This window comes from Caretta caretta, chromosome 4 (assembly GCF_965140235.1).
Source record: "Caretta caretta isolate rCarCar2 chromosome 4, rCarCar1.hap1, whole genome shotgun sequence".
Classification (NCBI taxonomy): domain Eukaryota; kingdom Metazoa; phylum Chordata; order Testudines; family Cheloniidae; genus Caretta; species Caretta caretta.
In genome coordinates this window covers 134,822,641-134,844,183 of record NC_134209.1, presented here as the reverse complement: position 1 = coordinate 134,844,183, position 21,543 = coordinate 134,822,641, and the positions used below count along the sequence as shown (strand labels likewise).

The following is a 21,543-nucleotide window of genomic DNA, read 5'->3' as shown; positions in this document are numbered from 1 at the left end:
CTTCCTCCCCGTGGCAGCTGGAAACTGCAGGGCCTGAAGCAGAAAATGTCATGGAGGTCTCTGGAAATAATGGATTCCATGACCTCCGTGATATAATCTTAGCCTTAATTATGCACACTGCTTTCCAAAATTGCCAAGGGTATGCACAGAACTTACAGTGGGTATCCATAAAGGCAATTCTCACATAATTAAGCTCTGAGGCAGGGGCTGTCTTTTTGCTTTGTTGTTCGTTCAGTGCCTAGCACAATGGGGTCCTCGTCTTTGACTAGGGCTCCTAGGTGCTATGGTGGTAATAATAAATAACAACCTTTAATAATTTGGTTATAATTACCATAGAATTCTCAATGCTTCATTTGTTCAATTGCTTTAATTATGTAAATTCTCATTACATTCTTGTCAGTATGCTCATTCACTGTGGAGGAGTGAGTCCAATTCTGGGTGCTACACTTTAAGAAAGATGTGGACAAATTGGAGAGAGCACAGAGGAGAGCAACAAAAATGATAAAAGGTTTAGAAAACCTAACTTATGAGAAAAGGTTAAAAAAACTGGGCATATTTAGTCTTGAGAAAAGACGACTGTGGGGGGGACCCAATTACAGTCTTCAAATATGTTAAAGGCTGTTCTAAAGAAAATGGTGATCAATTGTTCTTCATATTCACCAAGGATAGGATAAGAAATAGTTGGTTTAGTTTGTAGCAAGGGAGATTCAAGTTAGATATTAGGAAAAACTTTCTAACTATAAAGGATAGTTAAGCATTGGAACAAGTTACCTAAGGAGGTTGTAGAATCCCTGTCATTGGGTTTCTTTATGAACAGGTTAGACCAGGGGTTGGCAACCTGCAGCTCCGGAGCCACATGCGGCTCTTTGGCTGTCCCCTTGTGGGCAGCCATTTTTTGAAGGGATGCGAGGTGGAGGCTCTGGCAGGGAGGTGCTTACCACAGGCGGCTCCCAGCCAGCGGCACAGCAGGGCTCAGCAGGCTGCCTGCAGGCCCTGGCCCCACGCCGCTCCCAGAAGTGGCTGGCTGCTGGCATGTCTCTACATCCCCCTTGGGAGAAGGGGAGCAGCAGGTCCCCTTTTGCTTCCCATGCCTGCAAGCACCGCCCCCGCAGCTCCCATTGTCCAGTTCCCAGCCAATGGGAGCTATAAGCACGGTGTTGGGGGTGGGAGCAGTGCGTGGAGCCACCTCCCCCCCGCCAGAGGCACACAGAGCCATGACAGCAGCCAGCCACTTCTGGGAGCGGCCTGGGGCCACGGCAGGCAGGAAGCCTGCTGAGCCCTGCTGCGCCTCCGGCTGGAAGCCGCCTGCAATAAGCACCTCCCAGCCAGAGCCTGCACCTCACACACTCTCCTGCACCCCAATGCCCTGCCCCAGGTCAGAACCCCCTCCTGCACCCAAACTAAGACCCCGCACCCCCTCCTGCACCCCAATCCCCTGCTTTTTAATCAAGGAAGACTGGCACCCAGCAGAAGAGGTGGGAGGTTTGCATGCAGGGGTTTCAGAGTCCGATACAAAGCCAGGGTGAGGTTCTCATAAGCATATAATCCACTGCAGCATGGGTGTAGTTATTGTGTCATCTCAGGTACACAATGCTCCTGGCACCCCGTGATTCAGAAGGGCAGAGACCACTCAGCCCCCAGGGAGCACACACATTGTACAGTGACATCACATTTTACTGTGACCCCCTGCCAGGATACTGGCCTAATTCAGAGCCTCATTTGAGGGACTGTCACATCACTGCACGCCCTGTAGCAAATGCATTTTAACATACCCAAATCTGAATGCAAGTATTTGCAGGAGAGATGGGTCCAAACTTATTTGTATGTCAGTAACTTTTCAGTAGACCCAACTGAGATCAGGTCTCCATTGTGCTAGGTGCTGTACAAACACAGGGGGTGTCCCTACATTGCCATCAGAAGCATGACTGCAGCTCTGCTAGCTTTAATCCAGCTACCCTGGCTAAAGATAGCAGTGCAGATGCAGCGGCATGGACCCACCATGGTCTAACACTGTGGCTACATACCCAGGCTGTGGACAGACTGGTACAGTCCTTGTTGAAGCACCTAGATTCTAGTCGCATTGAAACTATTGGTGAGTAGTAATAACTTTAATATGTTCAATTATTATTAGTTGATAAATTCTAACTCTACAAGTAGCTTTGTGTGTGATGCGGCTCTCAAAATACTTTGGTCAAAGACAAAAACAAAAAAATGGCTCTTCTTTGAAAGGTTGCTGACCCCTGGGTTACACTAACACCTGTCAGGGATGATCAAGGTTTATCTGGTCCTGCCTCAGCAGATGGGAGCTGGACTAGATGACCTCTTGAGGTCCCTGACAGCCCTAAATTTCTATGATTCTATGATTCACTTTAAAACAAACACCAACAATAACAAAAGAAGGTGGATAGAGCATTTTAGTCTCCAAGAATGTAAATCCAGCTCCTTTCACAAGCACTAAAACCTTAATTCAAATACTTTTAAAGTTTAAAACAGCAAAAAGAACTGTAAACACATTAGAACTTGACAACATGTACATAAAAAACTCCAAGACTCTTTTGGCAGTACTAATGCAGTCATAGTCATCTTGTGACTACATAGTATTGGGACAAATAAATAAAAAGGAACATGATCCAAAATTAAAATATGCTTTGAATGCAAGGGATACTCAAAGAACAGAGATCTACTATAATAAATGGCATGTGTGTCCTGACTTTCTCTATCAACATGTCAGCACATCTGAGTGATGCATTGTTTTGTATCAGCTAAAAAATATGACACTGAAATGCTTTGATCCAAAGGTCTAAGAATATGCCTAGACAAAGGTCAGTCCAATTTCTCATCCCTGTTAAGACAATCTACCATTATTTTAGTGAAGCTGATGTCACAGCATACTTATCTGAAAAATGCTTGTTGCTAACTCTAGATAATGTTAAAAGAAGCCTTTCAACTAGATGCCTCAAATGAACATGGTAGAAGTTTCACTTATGTGCCAATTTCCATGGTGTTTTTCAATAAAGACCCCATTTTTTTCTTTATTAATCAAGACATACTAAAACAGGTACAGCACAAAGTTTAATGGCTATACTGTAACATTACTTGCCCATTTCACAATGTCAATATTGGATAAGCAACGTGTGTGTCTAACTACATGAAGGCCGTGCATAACAGTACTCTTATCTTCATACAAAGTGTATTCTTTCTTTCAGATAATTGTGCAAATGTACAATGTATCTTTGAACTTTTAGAATTTAAAAGAAGAGAGAGTCATAGCCTACTGGTTCCTGTAGCTGAAACAGAAAAATTTAATACCTTTAGATCAACCACTGATCACTGTTTGATGAATGTCTATGCCTAAATTTAAGTAAATACTAACTATTGCGCTTGAGTGTTCTAGAATTCTTTCCAACTGTGCATAGAAATCGTGCATCTGTTCCTAACTAAAACTTTTATTATATGAGGAGTTTCTAAAATGTGCTACAGTCTTTTAACTATACAACTGTTGTGATGCTATGGATGTGTATTTCTACCCCCCTCTTTTCTGCTCCAAAAGAAGCAGTATTAAAAAGGATATGTTTCCTTTCAATGAGACTTTCTTGGCAAGATATTTTAAATATATGGATTACTGTGTTTCCTAAAGGCAAGAAAAAGTACTTACCAGTTAGTTCTTATATATTGCTTCTTCAGAGTCACACTGTTGGAGTCATACACCATGCTCATAAGCTACAGAATCATTGATAACAATGAAGCCAGTAGGGGGCACTTCTCCACATGCAAGTATCTAGATAATTTATGGCCTCAATCTATAAAATGTTCCCCCTGTATCCCTATTCAGTTCCTTTCTGGCTCAAGGCATCCCAAAAAAGTCTCTACAGAAGAGAGAATGAAGAGTCATGTGGATCTGCAGAGTAAGTAACCTTCTTTCCTCCTTCGTGAACTGCCTCTTTAGATCAATACTGAATTAAACTAAGTCAGCAGTATCATGATTCAGCAGGACTGAAGAACTCAAACAATGATAGAGCCACTGCCCTCCCAAACAACGACTATAATTCAGTTCTAAAATGAAAAAATGTCTAGGTGCCCACTTGATAAAATTTTAAGAATAGAAATATTATGCAGACAAGCAGCTGATGTAGGCATTCCTCTCAGAATGATTTCTTAATCTTTCTGTTTCACCCCCTGCTCATAACAGACATAGAGACAATGAACTAAGAGGGCTTTGGCCTTTGGACTTCTCTCCATAAGCAACAGTTAAACAACAAAGTTACAGTATGGCTTAGTTCTTTCCAAATACTAATTATATCCTTTTAATATCTAGACTGTGCAATCTCATTTCCCCTAAAGACTGTGAGGCCTAGGAAAAAATATAGGGAGAGTTATACCGTTTTAATTATCGTAAAAAAAATCTGTTACCATCCTTAGCAAAAATTTCAGATGAGATTTAAAACACATTTAATCCCTTATGAAAGGTACTATAGCAGGGTCAGCCATAAGAACCTCCAATTTCACTTTCTGAAATCTCCAACTTTTTTGTCCACATACATTCTTAGTATGGACTTAAGAATTCCATTGAACCTCTTTGTCTCTGGGTAGTAAGGGGCAGACTAACTGTTTTATCCCGCAGTTCTTCCACAATTCACTCAATATTCAGGGACATAAAATTTGACCCTCTATCTGATAGGATTTCCTTTGGAAAGCCCACCCTGCGGAATATAGAGAACAGTATATCTGCAACTGTCTCAACTTCCACATTTGCCAGGTGACTGCCCTCTGGATCTCTGGCAGCAAAATTGACAACTAATATGTATCTTTTCCCAGTTTTGGATGGCCTAGGAAATGATATCCATGATGACCCTGTAAAGTGTAATTCTTTAATCACAGCCAAAGGCGGCAACAGAGCTTTGTGGCAACCTGTTGGTTTCTTCCACTTCTCGGTCACAAGTTTTACAATACTTCTTAACTCCTGAATATGGGGCCAACAGAAATTTTTCTTAAGCCTCATAAGTTCTCTGTATTCCCAAGTGACCTGCAAATGGGCAATTGTGCATTAATTGTAGCAGCTCTGCATGATGCCTTTGGGGAACTATAAATTGACTCAAGGGCTCCCCAGGACATCAATTCTTCCCGACTGTGGCTTCTGTGTAAACTCTGCCCTCCTACAAAAAGAGCCTACCCCTGTTCTCTCTGTTGGGGCATCAGTGCAGATAGCCTCCCTTATACTTTCTAGAGAAGATCAGCATCTTGCTCTGTGGCAAATTTTGCTGTGTTTTTGTTTATACCCAAAGCTGTCTTACACAAAGAGGCTGATTTCTCAACTCCCTGCTCTGAAGACCAGCTGCTACTTCCTGCCACTAAGGTTACAGAGGTTTCTCCTCCTTCTACAAGATCAGTGTTTGGGGAGTCACAATTATACTCTTTCTTACTAAGAGTTATAATTTTAGCAGCTTTACGCAAAGACCTTTATTATTACCCTTTAACATATCCACCAGAATGGTATCCTTTATACTAATATTTGAAGTACCTTTTAAACTTTCCCACTCCAATTCTATTTAGGCTAAAGGCACAGTGGCTTCAAATTTTCCTAATTCAAGAAGTATTACATTTTCCCCTAGGTGGAAATCAGCTTCCAAAACCATATATTTTCTGACCAGAGAAATCTGGGCATTAGTATCCCTGCACCCTTGGCATATCTTGCCATTTACATTGGCATCTTTAATAAACTCTTTATCAAATTCCAATAGATCAGCCCTTCCAAAATTCACTAGGCAAAATTCACCCCCTCTGTGGCTCCTGAGTCTAAGACAGCCACATTAATCTGGATTGAACAGGGTTTGTACTTGGATTCCCAGTGATTAGGGAAATCTTATTTTCTATGCTCAGTGGAGCCACATGACTAGCCCAAGTATACAGGATAAAAGACAATACGAAAAGAGGGAGAAAAAGGAAGTGAGAATTCTCCTTTCACTAAATGAAAATCAGCAAATCAACTGGCTATAAATTTACAAAAATTCTAAATGCACATAACACCACTACCATAAGGCAAATATTTTCTACACTCTTTTATGCTATTATCAGGTCTTTCATTGCATACGTACCCAGGGCAGATGCAACCTGTAGCAGGTATCTTCCATAGCAAGGACCACAGGATCTTTTAATCATAGAGTATGCACTTGTCGAACAGTATGTATGCTTGGCTAAATTTCAGTTTGTTCACTCATTTACATTAGTTTTGAAATATTGTTTGGAGATGTGATTTTATTAAAAACAGTAAACAATTTGAAATATATTTGTAGATTTTCAGAACATTGCCATGTTCTCCATCCTGAACATGAGAGAAGACACGAGAAAAAGAAAAAAAACAAGGGAACATGGAAAAACTAATCATACAACCTTTCATGAGTAGTTATCAAAGCTGCATCTGTTTTACAGAATCACTGCAATAGTGATATATGATAGAATAGCAACTATCATCTTAATAAAAGGCAAGGTACTTGTATATCCCTATTTCAATTAATATACCATTCCATACTGAAATCTTCCTAACATCTGTTATGACTTTCTTTTGCTATAAATGTTCTTAGGCTGAAAGTCACATCTTATGATAGATGGAGAAAATAGCAAGTGAATTTTTATTTCACTGTTAATTTAGGAATGTAGTCAGTACATTTAATAAGATTAGCAGCAAAATAACTAAAAACAGCAGCATGAAGAAATGGAAGGTAAGATTCTAACATATGTATTCATTCAAGAAAAGAATTTATTTAGTTATAAAAATATACTCAGAAAAGGGACCCCCATTAGCTCTATTTATAATAAACACAGATTATCTGCATCAGAATGAAAAGAGGATAACTAGGAATGGTATGGTACTGTAATAAAGGAATTTAACTGAAGAGTTAAAGTGTTTTATTTTTAGCTTTTCACAAATACAAAATGTATTCAGTCATCTAGTTGTAAATAAACATTTATAATGCCTACAGAAAGATCACAGTTCCAAAATGCACTCTTGTTTAAGGATGTGCTATATTACTATACATCGCTTTCTGTTGCTAGTGAGAAATGAATCAGCTATGCACTGTATATTTATAATGCAGGTGAAGAAATCAAACTCCAGACACACCAGCGTTGAGGAAAAATAGAAGAAACAAAGTTAAACTAAACTGGGTCATGGGGGGAGGGGGAGATAATGTGAACACTACTGCATGAAACAACAAAAAAACAAAACAAAAAACAACATCAAAAAGTCACATGCACTGACTGTCGAGCATGCTGATCTATTCAGGGTAAAGTCTAGTTCACTGAAAGCCAAAAAGAAATATTTGAGAGTTGTGGAGCTGCTGGGGGACAGGCTAGTGGAAAGTTACTGTAAGTCACAAAATCACAGAAATGTAGGGCTTGAAAAGGGACCTTGAGAGGGACCTAGTCCATCTCCCGCCTCACAGTGAAACAGGGCCAAGTATACCTCGACCATCCCCGATGAGTGTTTGCCCTTGGTAGCCTATTTCTTATAGATAGAAAAATCTCTCTTGCTGAAGATCAAGCCAATTACTTCTTGTCCTATCTTCAGTGGACACAAAGAACAACTAATCACTGTTCTCTTTATAATGGTCCTAAACATATTTGAAGACTGATCAGGTCCCCACTTCACTCTTCTCAAGACTAAACATGCCCAGGTTTTTAACCTGTCCTCAGGGGCCATGTTCTCTAAACCTTTTATCATTCTTTTTGCTCTTTGCTCTTACTTCACTATGGAATCCTACAGACAACTATGTACAAGAAACCCATGGATCACCACATCTACCTTCATAGATCTAGTAACTACCCCAAAACAAACAAAGAAATCTGTTATCTTTAGCCAGGCACTCAGATACCACAGAATATGCCCTGAGGAGAAAGTCTGGGATATACACCTTAACACACTCGAAATCACCATCACCAAACAAGGACACTCCACCAGAGAAGTAGATTGCATCATGGAACGGACCACCCAAATACCCCAAGAGAACCTGCTTCAATATAGAAATAAAACCCACTCCAACCACACACCCTTAATTGTCACCTACCACCCCACACTTGAACCCATACAGTGTATCATCAAACAGCTACAACCCATACTCGATGGGGACCCCATCCTGAAAAAAAAATCTTTCCTGAACCCCCTCTTCTGGCCTTCAAACTACCCAACTACTCCTACCTCATCATCAGAAGCAAGTTCCCCACAGACCAGGACACACCAACTCAAAGCAGCACCAGATCCTGCTAGAAACAACAAACACAAAACTTCTACAACAAGGGCTAGATTTCCAATTAGGCACAGTAGGCATGTGTGTTGGGGCGCCGGCATTCTAGGGGTACCTTACCTCTCTAAAACTGTGTGCAACACGAAGGTCAGCCATAGGCGGGAAGCAGCGGTGCTGCAGATGCTGTGCCTTGGGGTTCATAAGGTGTAACTCTGGCCCCGGCTACAACGATCAATGCCCCCCCCCCCACCACATCTTTTAAGATTCATGGGTCCTACACTTGCTTATCATAACACGTGGTGTACCTCACTCAGTGACTAAATGCCCCAACAAACAACTATAAGGGTGAAACCAGACAACCACTATGCTCTCAAATGAACTCACACAGGAAAATGATAAAAGACAAAAACACCATATCACCTGTGGGTGAACACTTTTCACAAAGCGATCACTCTATATCTGACCTATCAGTCCTCATCCTCAAAGGAAACCTGCACAACACTTTCAAAGGATGAGTCTGGAGCTTGAATTCATAACCTTGCTAGACACTAAAAATCATGGTCTTAATAAAGACACTGGATTTATGGCTTATTACAACAATCTGTAACCCTTAACCCCCCTTTTTGTCCTATAACTACAAGAATGTTAATGGGCCACATCACCTTGAATGGTCCCTCAGAATGTGTGTTAACTAATACTTATGCTAAACTATCTGCTCTACCTTGTATTTAGCTTTGATACTCTGAGTACCTTTCCCAAACCTAAGGAAGAGCTCTGTGTAGCTCCAAAGTTTGTCTCTCTCACCAACTGAAGCTGGTCGAATAAAAGATGTTACCTTGCCCACCTTGTCTCTCTAATATCCTGGGACATGCCTACAACAACACTGTATTTGGCCACTCTTATCAATACTGACATACTCACTACACCTCACATCCTGGTGTCGTATTTATTTAGAAGGTGACATGTAATATATAGTTTGCTCATTGATTTCACTGTGAAATGTTTGGAACAACACTGTAGGTGAAATTACGGGGACACTGATATTATGTCTGTCATCTGGCACTGGGCTACATGGACCATTGGTCTGACCCAGTATGGCTATTCTTATATGATGTCTTGGATACTATGAGCAGACAAAGGGGACAAAACGGGATTTGCCATATAAAGGGGAAAGAAAACATGGTGGCCGATGCCCTGTCTAGGAAAGATGATTCTGACCTGCTGCCTCCAGGTCAGCCAGTGGCTAACCCTCCTCCAGTTTTGTAAGAGAGGAGGTGTAACCTTAAGAGTATCTCACTGCCAGATGGCAAGGGACTTCCTAGTATGTAGCTCTGAGTTTCAGCTGGCTTGACCAGCCCAGTGTATGCTAACTCATTATTGTCATAATCTGTATCTAAAATGGGTCACATAAGGTATCATATGTGAACTGGTGACACATTGGTGATTAATATCATTGTGAAATGTATGTATTAGCACTATATGAGGAATTATGGATACTCACTAATATTATGCTTTAAAGTCTGTGATCCTTCCCCACAGAAGGACAGATCTCTCCTTCTGATTTCCCAGACCAGTGTTTATGGACGTTTGGAAGGAAATAATTGTCAGCATGATGGATTACATCTCTACTCTCTGAGTGAATTCAGTGACAGAGTTTAGCCATGCAAATGCCATCTTTGGGCTCAATGGCCCCATTAAAATTTCTTCACTGCCTGAATATCAACCATATTACACAGGGGATATTTCTGGCTCTTACTTGGGTGCTGTCCCTAACTCCTTCTCCCATCCACACACAAAAGCCTCTCACCCAAGTTAAGTGGTGATTTTTAAATGGGTTAGCTGGCACAGGTGGGGTGTGGATTAGCATTGTTTCCACTTTCACTCTGGAGAGTAACCTGCCATGCACTCAGGATGCAGACTAAATCATCTGAGTGCTGATAGTCTTCCAATGCCTTCCCAAAATTCCATCCCATGTGTCCAGAGGGACAGACAAGTTATCTCACAATTCACTGGGCAAGAATCATAGAGCAGCTCAGCTTACTGTAACACAAAAGAAAAAACAGTTTCTCACCTTTCATGACTATTGTTCTTCGAGATGTGTTGCTCATGTCCATTCCATTGTAGGGGTGTGTGCTCGCCTGAAGTTTTTCCCTCAGTTGTATCCATAGGGGACTGCCTCTGGTGCTCTCTGGAGTGGTGCGTATATGCGCTGGTATAAGAGGTGCTGCCGGCCCCCTCCTTCCCTCAGTTCCTTCTTCTGGAACTCCAACAGAGGGGAAGGAAGGTGGGTCATGGAATGGATATAAGCAACATCTCAAAGAACAACAGTTATGAATGCTTGCTCATGTCCATTCCATTGTAGGTGACTCCCAAGCAGTACCTTCAGAGGCAGGTAGGAGTTCACAGACAAGTCGATCGCAACACAGCTCTGCCAAATCCAGCATCATCCCTGGCTTGCTGGATGATAGCATAATGCGTTGTGAAGGTGTGCACCGACGACGATGTCGCAGCTCTACAGATGTCCTGAATGGGGATATGGGCCAGAAATGAGGCCAATGATGCATGAGCCCTCATGGAGTGAGCAGTTATTAATGGTGGAGGCACCAGCCATGCCAATTCATAATAGGTACGGATGCAGGTAATGATCCAGGATGAAATCCTCTGAGCCAACACTGGGAGGCCCTTCATTCTGTCAGCCATTGCAACAAAGTGTTGAGTCAATCTGCGGAAGGGCTTAGTACGCGCAAGGTAGAAAGCCAGGGCACGCTGGATGCCTAGGGTGTGTAGACGCCTTTCCTTGTTGGACGCATGGGGCTTTGGACAGAAAATTGGGAGGAAGATGTCCTGGTTGACATGGAAGTGCAACACCACCTTTGGCAGGAAAGCAAGATGGGGACGCCGTTGGACTTTATCCTTGTAGAACACCGTGTACAGGGGCTCCAATGTAAGAGCCTTAATCTCAGAGTCTTGCCTCACCGAGGTAATCGCTACAAGGAATGCGACCTTCCATAACAGGTGCGAGAGAGGGCGCAAGAGGCCCAAGGCTCAAAAGGAGGACCGGTGAGCCTGGAAAGGACCAGGTAGAGATCCCATTGGGGAACTGGATCCTGGACTGGAGGAAACAGTCTCTCGAGGCCCTTCAGGAGCCTGATCATCCTCTTATGTGAGAATACCAATCTACCGTGGACGTCAGGGTGGAAGGCCAATATGGCCGTCAAGTGCACTTTGATCAATGAAAAGGTAAGGTCTTGATGCTTTAAATGCAGGAGGTAATCCAGGATGGACTGCAGAGACATGCTGACTGGAAAGATGTTCCGCTCTGACGCCCAGCAGGAGAAGCGCTTCCACTTTACGAGGTAGGTAGCCCTAGTGGAGGGCTTTCTGCTTTCCAGAAGAACCTGCTGGACTTGACTGGAGCAGGCCTGCTTCTCAGAGTTCAGCTGCCCAGCATCCATGCCGTGAAATGGAGAGGGGTGAGATTCGGGTGCAGCAACTGCCCGTGATCCTGAGAGAGCAAGTCTGGACGGTTGAGAAGAGGCCATAGTGTTGCTACGGTCAAGTCCACGAGCGTGCTGAACCAATGCTGATGAGGTCAGGCCGGGGCGATCCTAATGACCCGAGCTTTATCCTTCTTGACCTTGGAAAGGACCCTGCTGATCAAAGGGATTGGCAGGAAGGCATACATCAGAGTGCCCGACCACGACAGGAGAAAGGCATTGGATAGTGGGCCACTGTCAAGGCCTTGCAGAGAGTGAAACTGGTGGCATTTTCTGTTCTGCCTGGTAGCGAACAGGCCCACTTGGGGAGCTCCCCACCTCTAGAAGAGCATCCTGATGACCACTTGTGGTGAAAGAAGGACGTGCTGAGGTAATCCGCCAGTGTCTTCCAAACACCGGGGAGGCGGGAGGTTTCCAGGTAGATCGCATACTGGATGCAGAAGTCCCACAGGCAAAGGGCTTCCTGACAAAGGGCTGATGGGTGGGTTCCCCCGTCTGCTGACATAGAACATGGAGGCCATGTTGTCTGTCAGCACCTGAATCACGCGACCAGACAGATAGGGAAGGAATACCTCGCAAGCCAGGTGGATGGCCTTGAGCTCTCTGACATTTCTGTGAAGCGACAACTCTTGCAACCATAGGCCCTAAATCTTGGGAGCTCCGAGGTGCACACCCCAACTGAGGTCAGACTCATCTGACACCAGAGAAACTGTGGGTCGAGGAGTTGCAAATGGAACATCTTCCAACACTGGATCCGGTTTGGACCACCATTGAAGGGAGGTGAGTACCTGGGGCAGGATCGTGAAGAGCCTGTCCAAAGGGTGTCTGGCTGGGGAATAGATCGATGACAGCCACATTTGAAGGGGCCTTAGCTGCAGCCTTGCATGCCGGACGACATAGGTGCATGCAGCCATGAGTCCTAGGAGTCTGAGGCAGACCTGAGCTGTGGTGAGCAAGTGTGCGGTGACTTGGATCAGATCTGATATTGCCCTGACCCTGGCCTGTGGTAAAAATGCTCTGGCCTGTGTGGAGTCAAGGACGGCTCTTATGAACTCTATCCTCTGAACAGGGACCAATGTTGATTTTTGTTCATCAGCAGGCCCAGAGCTTGACAAGTGACTCGCAACATTGTGACACTGAGCTGCACCTGCTCTTTGAAGCGGCCCTTGATGAGCCAGTCGCTGAGTTAGGGATAGATCTGGATACCTTGACATCTGAGGGAGGTTGCGACTACTGCCATGAACTTTGTAAACACTCTTGGTGCTGTCACTAGGCCAAATGGGACCACCACGAACTGGTAGTGTGTCTGACCAACCACAAACCGTAGGAAGAGACAATGCAGGCAAGTAAATTCTTCATTAAATTGTTACTCCTTACTTTTTTAGTGGGGTGTTGGGGTTTGGGGATTTTTTGGGGGGACTGCTAGACTTGGCCTGAAAAACAAAGGACTATATCTCTGTTCCTTGTTGAAGTATTAAAGCTGCCATGAAGTCCTGACTAATGTCTTGTGATGATCTCAAGCATGCTCATGATGGGAGATGTGAACATGAGACACAAAATGCCCATCAGTTTCTTTTATGCCTTATACTCTTCACACAGAAAACACAAATGGATCAGATTTTTAAAACTCAACCTTCTTTAAATGCACAGTTTGCCAGTATAAGTAATGGTGCAATTTGCGCAGCTGATAAGAACATGGTGGTAGTGCAGTAAGACTAACCTCACAGAAGGGAGCACATTGTGAGATCCTGGTCAAAATTAGACCCTGTATAGTTGTCCCTTCAATATTTTTGCATAATAGTGAAAACAGAAGCTGACGATCATTGCAAAAATATTTAGTTGTATATTTATGAAAACTATAAGAAAAATTTTGTTTTGTTTATTTGAAACAGGAGGGAAGATATTTGGCTAGATTTTCAAAAGTGCTCAGCACCAACAACTGGGACCATAATTTCAATATTTTCAATAAGAGTTGAAGAGTGCTGACTGTTATTTAGGTGCCTACAGGGCAGCAGAGTGTTTTTTAAATTCTGGCCCCACTTCTGGAAATTCTGGTCATAGTGTTAATACATACTACGACGCAAGTATCAGTTTACTGTGAAATACAAAAGAAAAATGTTATGTTTAGTTGAACTATACTGCGTTACAGACAGAATAATCATCAACCTTTTAGCATTCTGCTAGTTCATTTGTCGGACTGTAGTATGTCAGACATAAGTGCTTTTTCACAAACATTTATAAACCAAAATCATGAAAAGTATAATGTAAATAATGTAAAATGACGATAATTTTGAATGCTGGAGTGTAAAAACACTATTTTCTCCTCCTGTCCCTCCATTTATACACTTTGAAGAGCTCAGGTTAAAAATGCATAACCTTCTTCTGTTTGCCACATACCCACAGCCAATTTATATGGCATGTTACCTAATGCTGACAATGAAAATGTCTAAAAATACAATCTTGTGCAAGAAACATGCACAAGATACTTTGTAATGTCAGAGAAGTCATACTGAAACATTTTAAAAACTTCATATACACAGTGCACTTATAAGCAAACATGTTTCCCTGCCTCAAAAAAGGCATGAACAGAAATCAAATTAGTTTTATTTATTAAAAGACATTTCAGTACTATTAGAACTAAGGTATTTGTTTTGTATAAATGCTTCTTGAAAGTTTCTGTCTATCTAGGTAGTTATGGGGTCCCATCAATGTCATAAGAAGTAATCACATTTAATATGATTTAGTAATTCAAGATATCCAGAATTAGGTTAGCAAACCAGTTATGTTTCAATGTAAAATGAAATATAGACCCACTTGCATTAACATAAGAAAGGTAAGAACAATTAGCACATCTTAAATATATGTGTTAAGCACTGATCTCTCTTTAGGTTTCTGCTTTAGTTCCCTCATTCTTTAATCTTTACATTCCCCAAAACTATTAGCAATAATTGTGGCACATTATTTTAAATACATTTAACCAGGTTTAGCCTTTTCTCCTTTTTACTGTACATGTACACTACAATGTCAGAAATAGCAAAATGTCATTAATTTTAAACATTCATACTGATAAGATCTGATACATATTTATTTTTTGGTTTATCATTTTTTGACCCAGTGAAGTTGACATGACCTAAGACGTGCAAGCCCCAGAAGGATGCAGATACTAGCTCAACGGCAGGCTGACCTATTCAGTAGAAAGATCCCAACTCCCCTTAATACTGCCATTTCACAAATGGAAAAGGGAAATTATGTAACTTGACCAATGTCACAAACCAAATACATGTCAGACTCAAAAGTCAAATTCAGTCACTCTCTGCAATCTAAACAAATGGCACATGAGTTTTACTTAAGCCTTTTAAATAAAAAAGTCACCCTGAAGCAGAGACCAGGCCTCAGAATTTCAATCCAAAAAGATGAAAGTTTTGGAAAATTAGGAGCAACTGAAAACAGGAGTTTATATAATGGGTGTGATCTGGCACTCATTACAGCTCTAGCTACAAGAAGTAAAGAATTAAGGTAGAAAATTAAAAATAAAAGAAAAAATAAATAGAATAAATATACAGACACTGAAATGAAACAAAGGTAATGAGACAGAAATTCAAAGAAAAAGTATCATCTTATGTATTGGGTTTAAAGGCATGAAGGGTTATGTTACAAAGTGTGGGTGTGATTTGCTGTCCTTGCAGAGCACAATGGTTGTACCTCAGGTCAAAAGTTTTCACTAATTGCTCTAACAATATCAGGAACCAGAGGCTACATGGCTCAGAACTGACGATTTGTAATATCCCTGTCTCTTTTAGGTAACCTAAATGCTAAGCAATGAATATTATACTCTGTTCTAAAAGTAGTTGTCAATATTATTTAATGTAATCTCTGTCTAAAGTGCAATACCAACTTAACTATATATTTTGTTCCTCTCTCCCATCTACATACAATATTGAAATTACTAGTTCTTTGATCCCTCTGATAGCCAAAGGAATACTAGTTTGGAATTTTTCATGCATATTAAAGAGCATGAAGCAAAATTATGTAAAGGGAGTGTATATTTCCATTTAGCTAACCCGGAGCCCTCTATTGGACATGGCTGACAATGAAATGCATTTTCACCACACTTTCTTTGAATGAAGAAGGCTTCTAAAACACTCACTTACAGGATGCTTGGCTGAAAGTCTGCCAGTCACAGTTCCTGTCTGATTCCATGTAGATGAAATAAATCCCTTTAGAAGTAAAAAAAAATCCAAATATAAAAGCATGTTGTAAATTGTTGCAGAAGTCAATATGTGAAAATGAAATTTTACTCTAAAGCTTATATATACTATGTTATCAATATTTCCATATAAATAGAAACAAGGATTATATTTTTAATAAAAATGTTATAATTTTAAAAAACTTCAGAATTATTTCAAAGCATCTTATATAGAATACTCAAATTTACAGGGGGAGCTTTTTTACATTCTTACCTTTTTCATGCATGAAAGTACTCCATCCACATAGGTTGACTTTATCTTGTGAACCTAAATTAGAAAAAGAGTTTAGTACCTCTCTCTCTCTCTCTCTATATATATATATAGTTATGTAAATTGTAAGAGGTTTTCAAGTGGAAACTCATACTCTTCAACCCATTGACAACTATAGAAAATGTGTAGATACCGCAAAACATTTTCAATAGAAAGGATGACAGACATATTCAATAATGGTTCAATACACTGACTTTAATGGTGTTGAATATTTGGCTCTAGTCTAAATATTTGGCTATGCAGATGTTGCAGTGTGAAAGTTTTAGAGTTTGTCGCTCAGAGATGCAGAAACAAAGGATGACACAAGAAAGCCAAAGACTGATTTTTTAGTTTTACTCTGGAAACACATCCATTGAAAACCCAACTGTTAAATGAAATGGGCATACTAAACTAATGTTGTGATGGACTGTCAGCAGACTATTGTAAAAATAAGAAATAGCAACATATCAAAAAGTCCACTGATGTAGCCCCTTACAATCTCGAGCTCTGTTCTTGTTCCAGATTTTCTCATTGGCAGTGCACTGTATCACCAAACCAATTTTGTTAGTGAAGTTTTCTAAAATTGTTTGTGCAACAAATATTTAGCCAAAAATGTGGCTTCAGCTGTTAACTGCAAAAAATGTCGTGCAAACCAAACCTATTTTTGAACTCATACTAAGAATTTACCTAATGCTCCAGAAACATGAAGATTATTTAAAGAAATACGTGAAATCATATGCTAGCCAAAAGATTCTCAGACAAGTGGTGTAGTAAAGCTATATTTTTGTTCAGTTAATTCTTGCTTTCAATGCAAATATGTTCTTTATGAAAAATGAACTCACCTGTCGGTATTCTAAAATTATCTTAGGCAATGGATGAAGATCTTGCAGTTTATGTAACTGGAGAATAAATAAAGAATTTGACTTAGTAGTGTGCTAGTTATTTAATTAAATTTTGTTATGTTAACAAGCTTAATTTAGCATTTAGAATACTGACTGATTTCTAGATGGCTGAAACCTGAATACTACCTCTTTTAGTAGTTAGGAGCAGCATCAGTAGTGTTAAAGGTCAAGCAGAATTTCTAGAAGCTGAGAAGTGGGACAGGAGGGGACTTTTTACAGAATATCAGGGTTGGAAGGGACCTCAGGAGGTCATCTAGTCCAACCCCCTGCTCAAAGGAGGACCAATTCCCAGCTAAATCATCCCAGCCAGGACTTTGTCAAGCCTGACCTTAAAAACTTCAAAGGAAGGAGATTCCACCAGCTCCCTAGGTAAAGCATTCCAGTGCTTCACCACCCTCCCAGTGAAAAAGTTTTTCCTAATATCCAACCTAAACCTCCCCCACTGCAACTTGAGACCAGTACTGCTTGTTCTGCCATCTGCTACCACTGAGAACAGTCTAGATCCATCCTCTTTGGAACCCCCTTTGAGGTAGTTGAAAGCAGCTATCAAATCCCCCCTCATTCTTCTCTTCCACAGACTAAACAATCCCAGTTCCCTCAGCCTCTTCCCATAAGTCATGTATTCCAGTCCCCTAATCATTTTTGTTGCCCTCAACTGGACGTTTTTCAATTTTTCCACATCCTTCTTGTAGTGTGGGGTCCAAAACTGGACACAGTACTCCAGATGAGGCCTCACCAATGTCGAATAGAGGGGAACGATCACGTCCCTCGATCTGCTGGCAATGCCCATACTTATACATCCCAAAATGCCATTGGCCTTCTTGGCAACAAGGGCACACTGTTGACACATATCCAGCTTCTCATCCACTGTAACCCCTAGGTCCTTTTCTGCAGAACTGCTGCCAAGCCATTCGGTCCCTAGTCTGTAGCGGTTCATGGGATTCTTCCGTCCTAAGTGCAGGACTCTGCACTTGTCCTTGTTGAACCTCATCAGATTTCTTTTGGCCCAATCCTCTAATTTGTCTAGGGCCCTCTGTATCCTATCCCTACCCTCCAGCATATCTACCTCTCCTCCCAGTTTAGTGTCATCTGCAAACTTGCTGAGGGAGCAATCCACACCATCCTCCAGATCATTTATGAAGATATTGAACAAAACCGGCCCCAGGACCAACCCTTGGGGCACTCCACTTGATACTGGCTGCCAACTAGACATGGAGCCATTGATCGCTACCCGTTGAGCCCGACAATCTAGCCAGCTTTCTATCCACCTTATAGTCCATTCATCCAGCCCATACTTCTTTAACTTCCTGGCAAGAATACTGTGGGAGACTGTGTCAAAAGCTTTGCTAAAGTCAAGGTATAACACGTCCACCGCTTTCCCCTCATCCACAAAACCAGTAATCTCATCATAGAAGGCGATTAGATTAGTCAGGCATGACCTTCCCTTGGTGAATCCATGCTGACTGTTCCTGATCACTTTCCTCCCATGTAAGTGCTTCAGAATTGATTCCTTGAGGACCTGCTCCATGATTTTTCCAGGGACTTAGGGGAGGCTGACTGGCCTGTAGTTCCCCGGATCCTCCCTCTTCCCTTTTTTAAAGATGGGCACCACATTAGCCTTTTTCCAGTGGTCCAGGACCTCTCCCGATCGCCATGAGTTTTCAAAGATAATGGCCAATGGCTCTGGAATCACATCCGCCAACTCCTTTAGCACTCCAGGATGCAGCACATCCGGCCCCATGGACTTGTGCTCGTCCAGCTTTTCTAAATACTCCCGAACCACTTCTTTCTCCACAGAGGGCTGGTCGCCTCCTCCCCATGCTGTGCTGCCCAGTGCAGTAGTCTGGGAGCTGACCTTGTTCGTGAAGACAGAGGCAAAAAAAGCATTGAGTACATTAGCTTTTTCCACATCCTCTGTCACTAGGTTGCCTCCCTCATTCAGTAAGGGGCCCACACTTTCCTTGACTTTCTTCTTGTTGCTAATATACCCGAAGAAACCTTTCTTGTTACTCTTACCATCTCTTGCTAGCTGCAACATCTAGGTGTGATTTGGCCTTCCTGATTTCACTCCTGCATGCCCGAGCAATATTTTTATACTCTTCCCTGATCATTTGTCCAATCTTCACTTCTTGTAAGCTTCTTTTTTGTGTTTAAGATCAGCAAGGATTTCACTGTTAAACCAAGCTGGTCGCCTGCCATATTTACTATTCTTTCTACACATCGGGATGGTTTGTCCCTGTAACCTCAATAAGGATTCTTTAAAATACAGCCAGCTCTCCTGGACTCCTTTCCCCCCTCATGTTATTCTCCCAGGCGATCCTGCCCATCAGTTCCCTGAGTTTGTCAAAGTCTGCTATTCTTAAGTCCAGGGTCCATATTCTGCTGCTCTCCTTTCTTCCTTGTGTCAGGATCCTAAACTTGACCATCTCATGGTCACTGCCCCCCAGGTTCCCATCCACTTTTGCTTCTCCTACTAATTCTTCCCTGTTTGTGAGCAGCAGGTCAAGAGCAGCTCTGCCCCTAGTTGGTTCCTCCAGCACTTGCACCAGGAAATTGTCCCCTACACTTTCCAAAAACTTCCTGAATTGTCTGGCATCAAGAAGCAGAGTAAATTCTTCACTGCTGTGAATGCCTGTGTATGACGCTCTGTACCTCGGGGAAACACCCAGCATACCCCCATGTTCATTCTTCTTAAATGATTGTGTGGTATCCCTTGCAAAAGTTTGTCATGTCAGGTGTCTTCAGAAGGCTTATGATGCACTGAACATTGTTGTTATAGTAATTGTTGTTACAGTAATGTTATAGGTTGTAATTTCATGTATATAGTTATGAGGCTGAAAATGTGTCTTCATGGCTTAAAATAAGTCCAGGCAAAAACTCTCTAACAGCACCTCATCAAGGCATGTATGGGACAAACCCAGCCCAGCCTCACAGAAATAAAGGACGCTGGCCTCAGCAGCAACAAAAGGATTTGTTGGACTCAAGTGAGTCACCCCCCTTCCTTTGGTCAGTTTGGGACTGCGATGAGGTAATGCTCACCTGACTCTGACGGGGAGGGGGCAAAGCCAAGAGGGAAGAAAGAACGTGATAAAAGGGAGAGATGTTTGCCATGCTCTTCCTCCCTCTTCCACCTACATCTACAGACACCACCAACAGCAAGTGATTGAAACGCTAGTGGATGAAAGGGGAGAGCCTGGCTGAAGGGCAACCAGCCAGTCTCTGGTGAGAAGCATCTAAGTTTGTAAGAGTACTGAAAGTGTTAAGATCAGCTTAGAATGTGTTTTGCTTTTATTTCATTTGACCAAATCTTACTTGTTATGTTTTGACTTATAATCACTTAAAATCTATCTTTGTAGTTAATAAATCTGTTTGTTCATTCTACGTGAAGCAGTGTGTTTGGTTTGAAGTGTGTCAGAGACTCCCCTTGGGATAACAAGCCTGGTCCATATCAATTTCTTTGTTAAACTGACAAACTCATATAAGCTTGCAGCATCCAACAGGCATAACTGGACACTGCAAGGCGGAGATTCCCAGGGTTGTGTCTGGGACCGGAGATATTGGCTAGTGTCATACAGTTGCAGAATCCGAGGAGCAGCTTACATGCTAGAGGCTCTGTGTGAACAGCCCAGGAGTGGGGGTTCCCAGAGCAGGGTAAGGCTGGCTCCCAAAGTCAAAGATTGGAGTGACCTAGGAGATCACTGGTCCAGATAATACCTTAGGGGAACATCACACTCCGGCATAGTTGGCACTGAGATCATATTTGGTCGATGCGATGATGCTGAAGTTGGCAGTGTAGTTTCTGGAACGGGACTCAACGGTGCCCATTCTTGCACTACGGTCAATTAGTGGTGCTGTCTTAGGCACTAATTTGGAGGAGGAATGCTTGGTTCTCTCTTGCACTCTAGTCGACTCCCTTTCCCCCTGCTTTACAGAGTTTGTGGGGGTGGAGATCTTCCTCTGGTCAAATCTGGCATCAGTCCTTCGTATATGCCTTGCCCAGGCACTTGAAACAACTGTTGTGCAGGTTCCTCACAGGCATAGGCTTTGACAGAAAGCACATGGTTTGAAGCCTAGTGATCAGGGCACGACTCGGTACTGGCAACAGAACCCCAAAATGGGGAAAAACAATAAAAGCAAAACGTTTAAACTACTAAAACTTACTAACGACAGAAACAACTAACGATAACTAGACTATGTACATAAAGGTTGAGAGAAAACTGCACTAGCAATTGACAGGCATTCCAATGACTGTTACGGGCGGTAAGAAAAAAAACTATCGGGGACCAGAGGTGGTTCTGCTCTTTATACCTGCATGCAGTGGTGTGCGGCAGCAGAGGGTGCTTGAGCTACCCAAGAGATACTGATGAGGGAAAAAGTTTCCTATGACCGTGCGCTGGGCACAGAGACACCA

The 21,543-nt window shown here is 42.1% G+C and overlaps 1 protein-coding gene across 1 annotated transcript in view; it reads right to left on the bottom strand.

Moving 5' to 3' along the window:
* The window catches only part of POLN (DNA polymerase nu), a 226,331-nt gene that overhangs the window by 84,994 nt on the left and 119,794 nt on the right, over window positions 1-21,543 (bottom strand). The window contains exons 14-16 of the mRNA XM_075128232.1: window positions 17,073-17,129; window positions 16,195-16,248; window positions 15,886-15,951 (exon numbers count right to left, since the gene is read on the bottom strand). Of these exons, the coding sequence (XP_074984333.1) occupies window positions 15,886-15,951; window positions 16,195-16,248; window positions 17,073-17,129 (177 nt within the window). The remainder of the gene's footprint in view (window positions 1-15,885; window positions 15,952-16,194; window positions 16,249-17,072; window positions 17,130-21,543) is intronic.